Consider the following 7,272-nt stretch of genomic DNA (forward strand, 5'->3'; position numbering starts at 1 on the left):
AAAAAACTTTCAAATTCATGGATATCTACCTTTATCCTAAAATCCAAATAATATTATTTTGGTTTCCTCCGAGGAACCTATTTGTGTTGCTCTTCCTTAGATGATTATTTTAGCAATTAATGGAAAGGATGATCCACTTGGTCTTCTAGTTTTTCCTTCACATCGTGAGGTGTTGTTGAAACCATTGAATTCACATTGCAACTTTTCCACAATGATCCTTGAGCAAGTCACTGGAGTTTTCTCGTTAGTTGCGTACTTTTGAGCTCTGATACCAATGGAGATAATAGCACAAAAATTAAATAGGCTTGAAGGAACATTAAGAACTTGGCTACCCTTAAATTTGTTGTGCACTCCCATGTCAAGAGCATTTTGTGCACTCCTGTCATAATTCTAGTTACCTCAGAATCCTTGATAACTGCTCTACTCTTTGCTCTGGCACCTAAAACCAATTGAGATCCGAGGGATAGATTTTGAAAAAGTTTAGTACTACATGCAACCTACTTTCCTCCTCACTAGCTTTAACAACGTGAGAACTATGGTAAGAAAAACTAAAACTTCTGATTTCTTATATCATGAAATGAATAAACTATAAGGGTAGGGCTTTAAATATATCCTCAACCCCAACATTAAGAAAATACTATTAAATAACCACATAACATTAAGAAATGTATAAATAAACCTCACTCATTACAGGGCTTCTATTCTTGGTTTTTGCATTTAAAAAGAACACTTTTGCATCCCCTTAAAAGAATGAAATGTTTGTAGCCCTACTTTGAAATGATGATCTCACTGTATGGGTTTTGAAAATAGCAGATAATCTTTGCCCCTTATTTTATTGTATATGGATAGGTATGAGCGGATGTGAAACAGATGAACAATTTGAAATGTACATACACTCACACGCTGGTGCAAATACACAAAAAAAAAATGGCACATTCAAATCTTGCATGTAAATGTGTCTATTCTTACAGAGTCTATGTGGCAGAGTGGAGAAGTCCTTCAAGCATATTAAATGATAAGATTATATCATGTAGATTTTAATATAAATCATATAATACTGTACTTAGCTTGACAATTTCATATGGATTGTTGTTTGACAGTAGAAGGTTGATAATTTTTAAGTTTAAGTATTGTTGAAATGAGAATTGTAAGATGGATGTTTGACAACATTATGAAGGATAAATTTAAAAATCGTTGTATTAGATGCAAAGTTGGAGTAGCATCCATTAAAGGTAAAACAATTGAAAAGAATAAAGTGCCAAAGTAAGCCCCCGACTGTTTTCATGGGTCATTCTAGTCCAGGAGTTTTTAAAACTGCTAATTCCATTCCTATAATCTTTAAATTGTGGCTGAAATAGTCCTTTGTGGTTAAGAGATTTTGGGAACAAAATTGACACTTTTATAACTTTGGGACTAAAAAAGACACTCATTAAAAGTTTAAGGACTATTATGACACTTTTCTCCAACAACAACAACAACAACAAAGCCTTAATCCCACTACGTGGGGTCGGCTACATGAATCCTTTTTCTCCATTGCGTCCTATTTAGTGTCATATTTTCATTTAGTTCTAGTAAATTAAGATCATTTTTAATACAATAAGCCCAAGTCTTCCTAGGTCTACCTCTGCCTTTCTTAACACAAGTCGAATTTAAAACATCTACTCTCCTAATCGGATCATCTAATGGTCGACGTTTAATATGACCAAACCATCTAAGACGACTTTCTCTAATTTTGTCTGTCAGAGGAGCTACACCAACCCTATCACGAATATATTAATTGAAAATAAATTTAGATGGTTTGAAAATGTGCAATGTAGGGTGGCAAGGCAATACAATCATTAGATGATCAGAGAAAAATTGGTAATGTTAAGATAGCATGGATAGGAGTTATTTAAAAAGGATCTACAGTTTAACACCACATGCAATACTCAACAGGTAGGGAAATGGGAATTCATAAAGTTAAGCCCAAATTGGTGGGATAAGGCTAATGATGATGATGATGGAGATGCCCTTTCATTATGAGGTGTTTTTTTTCACAATTGTCATGCAACAATATGCCAACCTTGCCTCATCACTTTCAGTAAATAGAGGTAGTTTTTAATCAGTCTTGTTGCTTGTCATTCTACAGCCATGAAGTCTGGTATTACAAAGTGAACTGTATTTGTATTTTTGATTCACAGCTAAGTGCAATAAATCCTTATATTTTTTATACAAAGCTTGAGTTTGCATTTCACTTGAACCATAATTGTTTCTCTTAATTATGCTTTGTAGAGCCTGGATACTGAGGCTTTAGGACTTTTAAGTTGGCTTGCATCTTCTCAAGCTGAAGAAGAAACGGATACTGGTGATGAACTGCTTCATGAAGCTATCCTTAGTCCTTTATTTCCTGGAAAATCTTTCTCAATGGCTCTTGAGTTAGCTCATAGGGATTATGAGCATGCTTCTCAGCTAGAATGCCAGGATATCCTTGATTCAGTTGAAGACATTCTCATGTCTGAGAAGCCCAAGGAACAGGTTTCACCTTCTTTTCAAGACCTTATTCTTGATTCAGTTGAAAACATTCAGAAGTCTGAGGGGTTAATGGAACAGGCTTTATCTTCTTCACAGGAATTTTTGGATGCTGTCTCATGTGGTTCTTTTATTCCTCAAGTTGATGGGTCCTTTGATGACAATTGGAATACTCCACAGAAAGGGAATACTTCCGGTGAAAATACGTCTCGTGGAGAAGAAAAGGCTGTTGCTCAAATTGGAGGAATGTGCCAAAGGGTTGGTAATAAAAGCAAAGAAAAAAATATCTGGGGCAATTTACCTTTTTCTGTCAGTAAAAATGAACATGAAGCTTCTAAGACTTGCTATGTTGCTTCTTCTCCATGTAATGAGATGATAAATGATGGCTTCAACAATCCTCCATTTTATGATAAAGAAGGCAACCAGTATGAGGGATTCAAAGACAAAATTGTTCTGGAAAAATGTGAGAAGGGTGGAAAGACAACAGCTATGTGCTCTATAAGAGATCTAATGAGGAAAAAACGATTTCTCCGGGTTGAACAAGCTGAACCTGAGATTCGAATGAATGAAGGCATGGTGCATGGTCAAAAGGAAGAATTATCACCAACTACATCTGTGAGAGAAGGCCTTCACTTTGATTTTGAGGAGCCTTCCATCGGGCAATCTGCTACTCATCAAAATGTACAAGGAAGATTAGCTTGCTCCAACATTGCATCTTCAGATGTTCAAGGAACAGAATGTTTTGAACATCAATCAAGTATTTGTCATACTCATACAGCTCGGAAGGCAGCTCCACCAGGCACAATGAAATGTAGATCGAACCATGAGGAGGATTCTGCTGGAAATGCTTCTTTGAAATCTCGTAAGAATGAAAACTGGAATTCGGAAAATATTGCAAACAAGCATGCCAGTAACCCTGAAAGTGTTAGTGCTCAAGATGCGCTCCTTCTTGACAAAGCCAATAATTGTTACCAGCAGTCAACTCCACATGATGAGAATAATAGGGATTTCTGTAAGGCAAAAAATTTTCTTGAAGTTGTTGATATGACTTTTATCAACAAACCCCCATCTAATAACCATACTCATGGTTCAGAGGGATCACTACCTGCTGGCCAAGCTAGTGGGAAAATAGGTGCTGTAATGATACTGTGACTTTAAATAATTGCTTTATGGGCTGTTTGTTTTTTTCTCTCCTTTTCAAATTATATGATTTTTCCATCATATTTACAGCAGACGTTGATTCAGCTGCTCTTTTATTAAATGAAAGATATTCCATTTTAAAGCATTTCAGAGAAATATTCAGGACTCTATTATCATTGTCATCTTAAACACTCTGGGTGTATTAGTATATTTCCACTATCAGAACCTGAAAGTGATAAACATGAGTATTTCTGCATATGCATCTAGAAATTCAAATATTTGGTATGCTTAGAAAAGTGATATGACATTTGATAAGTCCATACTAACAGTGAAGCAGTGTGCTTGCCTTTTTTTCGTTTTATATTTTAATTTTGTGTTTCCTTTACCACCCTAATAAACTCTTATTAGGGCCTGCAAATATTGACTGAGTAAATGCACGCTGACATTCATAATCTGGTGAACCAGAAGATATCAAAATCAAATAATTTTTCAATGTGGATTTAAAACCTTTTCCTTAGAATCACAGGAACGTTATTGAATTTATGAAAATTCATCATAAATTATATTTATAATTGTCATTTATGTGCTTTCTTTTCTTTTGTATGCTTGATGCAAAGCCAAAATACTATAAAATCTTATGAATTTATTCCATGACTTTTTGGATAGTGTAGATCAAAATCGACTGTCTTCATTTCTGTTTTGAGGTGGTCTTCATCAAAAGCTTTTGTTTCCCTTTTTGGGCTCAATATTTATTTTTCATCTGTTTCTATAATACTGCATATATTTTCTTTTATACATGGGACTGCTACAACTTTATCTATCATGTGACTCTTACAACTTTATCTATCTTTACCTTTTATTTCTTTATAAAAGGGTGTTTTGAATTTTTTTTTACATCATGGTTTTTCAGATAAGAGGCAAGGAATGGAGAATATGATTCCTTTTTTCACTAGGATCCCTCCGGTTGTGAATTTGCAAGATGAGAATGTTATTTTTAGTCGGGATTCTTCCCTCGGCATTCCAACTCACTTTCAGAATGATGGATCAGTTTTATATTTGCTGACTCACGCTCTGTCACCACCAGCATTGAAAACTGTTTACAATTGGCTTTCAAGAGGAAAGCAGCATTGCTTTCTAGAAGCCACAGGTACTCTGCTAAAATCTATGCCTCATTATGAGCTTGTCTTTCTGATTTAGTTTCATTTCAAATGTTAGGTGCAACTAATGAAGGCTTAAGTTCATACTGTGATGGAGTGTTGAATGAAGGTACTTCGTTCTTTATTACTTAGAAAATACCACTAGTGGAAAAACTCTATTTGAACATGAATCTGACTTTAATATTTCAAATTTGAACAGGAACTTCTTGTCAAACTTCACCTTCTCCTTCAGCTATTGGTTGGTCACAGAATGACTCATCCCAATCAAACAAAGAAAAATCCTCCCCAAAAACTGAAAAATTTGATTCTAATATTGGTCATGTTTCCAGTGAGCCAATATGGGATAACATTCTTGCAAAAGAGAAAATTATTAATGAAGATATGCATGATTTCTCTCAAATTTCAGGTCCTGAGAAGTATGAAAATTCAAATACTACACCTGTTAGTCAAATTGGTTTCCGGGATCCTGCTAGTTTCGGTGGTGGACAGCAATTAACACTGATAAGCATGGAGGTTGGTGTTGATGCACTTCAGCATGTTTATTCTATCTATATCTTGGTAACATAATTGGAGATGATTTTATCATGGTTCACATAATCCACACGTACACACACAAGGGAAGGGAAGGAGAAAGCGCTGGGCGGGGGTGGGGGTGTGGGGGGGATGTAAAGTATGTGATTATGTGAGTAGAAAAATAAAATGGGAGGGGTAGGGAGAACAATAGAAGAAGGGATGGCGGGGAGAAAGGGAATGTAAAGTATGTGATTATGTTGACATATCTACTTTGACTCACGTTATGACTTGTATATTTTGTTTAACTTGTGTAGTCAGATTTCTAAAATTGTTCTTGGAATAATCTATCAAATTAATTTTATTTTCTTGATTGCTGCATTTGCTATCATGAATGTTATATTACTACGATGCTGTTGCCTGGTATTGCAGATCCAGGCAGAATCAAGGGGTAATCTTAGGCCTGACCCAAAATTTGATGCTATTAATGTCTTGTCTCTGGTTGTTCAAGAAGATACAAACAATGATTGTCAAGTTTATGTCCTTTTACGTGTTCTAGATGATAAACTGGGTGAAAGGTATGTTTTTTTTCGATATGTGTTTGTTATCTTTTTTCAGCATGTCATTTTTTCAGAAGGCCGATTCAAATACTTGTGCTAAGTTTGTCTTTACAGTTAGGCATTGTATTGGTAGATATTTTTTAAATGATGTTAACATCTTTACTTTTGGCTGAAATTACAGCTGCCATTTCCTTCTTGTTCCAAATTTACTGAACCAATTATTGCCCTGTCATGTTAAATTTCATTATTGAATAACAATTTAATTTTGATCCAAGTTACAGTTTCTAGATACATGATGTCACTCATTATTTCTCTCTTCCCTCATTCCAAAAATTTCCCAAGCTTTTATTAGATAAAATTTTTTTCTTTATCAAAATTTTTCTCAATATTATTTTAGAAGTTTTAATGTTAATACTATTAGCTCTGTCAACGTGTCAACTAGTAGATTAGCATTGTATCTGTCTTGATTCATCTTGGGAGCTCAGAATGGCCCATGCATGTCGATTTACTCATCTAATTATATTCGTGGGCAATTCTTATTTCATACGTATATTAGAAACACTTCATATGATAGTTGATAACTACGTACACTCATTTCAAGTTATCATCCAAACCATACAACAGCTAGTAAACCTTATCCTTTTCATTAAAGCTGATTACAAGATACCAAACTTTCAATGTTTATACAACTTTTAGATGCATTATTATATTTTTTCTCCTTTGTTTATACAACTTTTAGATGCATTATTATATTTTTCTCCTTACAACGTCCATTCAAATAAACATCACTACTCTACGAACGAAACCTCTAAATCGTAGAATAACCCATTTGAGCAAAGATATTTGTAGCCACACCATGCATGTTCTATATTTATGCATATGACTAAGTGAAGGTGATTTTTTTTGGCTATAAATAAAATCCACTTTATGACTCCTTTATTCTATCAGAGGTTTTTTTTCCGAAAATAGTTATAAATTTAATGGGTTGATTGTTCTTTTTTTTTTTTTTTTTTTGGGAAAGAGCAGCGGTGGCTCCCTACGCGTTAATATCAAAAAAGAGTACAGAGAAGGAGAGGGGGGAAGATCCTCGTATAACCCCTAGGGGTTCCTCCCCCCACATTACAACTCACACAAAAAATTGTCCCAAAAATTACAGGTATACCCAAAAAACCATATAACCAAAAATAAGTAAACCTGTGAACGTGTAAGACTTGGTAAGCCAAAAAGAAAACATGTACAAAAGGCGTCTTCATAAAAGAATAGTCCTCCATCAGCGTAATCCCAAGAAGCCATCCAACAGAAAACCGTGTGATGAAATCTGCAAAAGGTGAGTGCAAAACTGAAACAAGAAAACCAAAAACCAATCATCAAGAATGCCAATAGACAAGAAGAATTAA

General features: G+C 34.7%; 1 protein-coding gene across 1 annotated transcript in view; it reads left to right on the plus strand.

The window, feature by feature from the left end:
* The window catches only part of LOC110018268 (DNA polymerase zeta catalytic subunit-like), a 9,114-nt gene extending 3,095 nt beyond the window's left edge, over positions 1-6,019 (plus strand). The window contains exons 2-8 of the mRNA XM_020715541.1: positions 2,272-2,514; positions 2,608-3,640; positions 4,559-4,795; positions 4,864-4,914; positions 5,005-5,318; positions 5,748-5,893; positions 5,950-6,019. Of these exons, the coding sequence (XP_020571200.1) occupies positions 2,272-2,514; positions 2,608-3,640; positions 4,559-4,795; positions 4,864-4,914; positions 5,005-5,318; positions 5,748-5,893; positions 5,950-6,019 (2,094 nt within the window). The remainder of the gene's footprint in view (positions 1-2,271; positions 2,515-2,607; positions 3,641-4,558; positions 4,796-4,863; positions 4,915-5,004; positions 5,319-5,747; positions 5,894-5,949) is intronic.
* The last annotated feature ends 1,253 nt before the right edge of the window (positions 6,020-7,272 follow it).

This window comes from Phalaenopsis equestris, unplaced genomic scaffold, assembly GCF_001263595.1.
Source record: "Phalaenopsis equestris unplaced genomic scaffold, ASM126359v1 Scaffold000002, whole genome shotgun sequence".
NCBI lineage: Eukaryota > Viridiplantae > Streptophyta > Magnoliopsida > Asparagales > Orchidaceae > Phalaenopsis > Phalaenopsis equestris.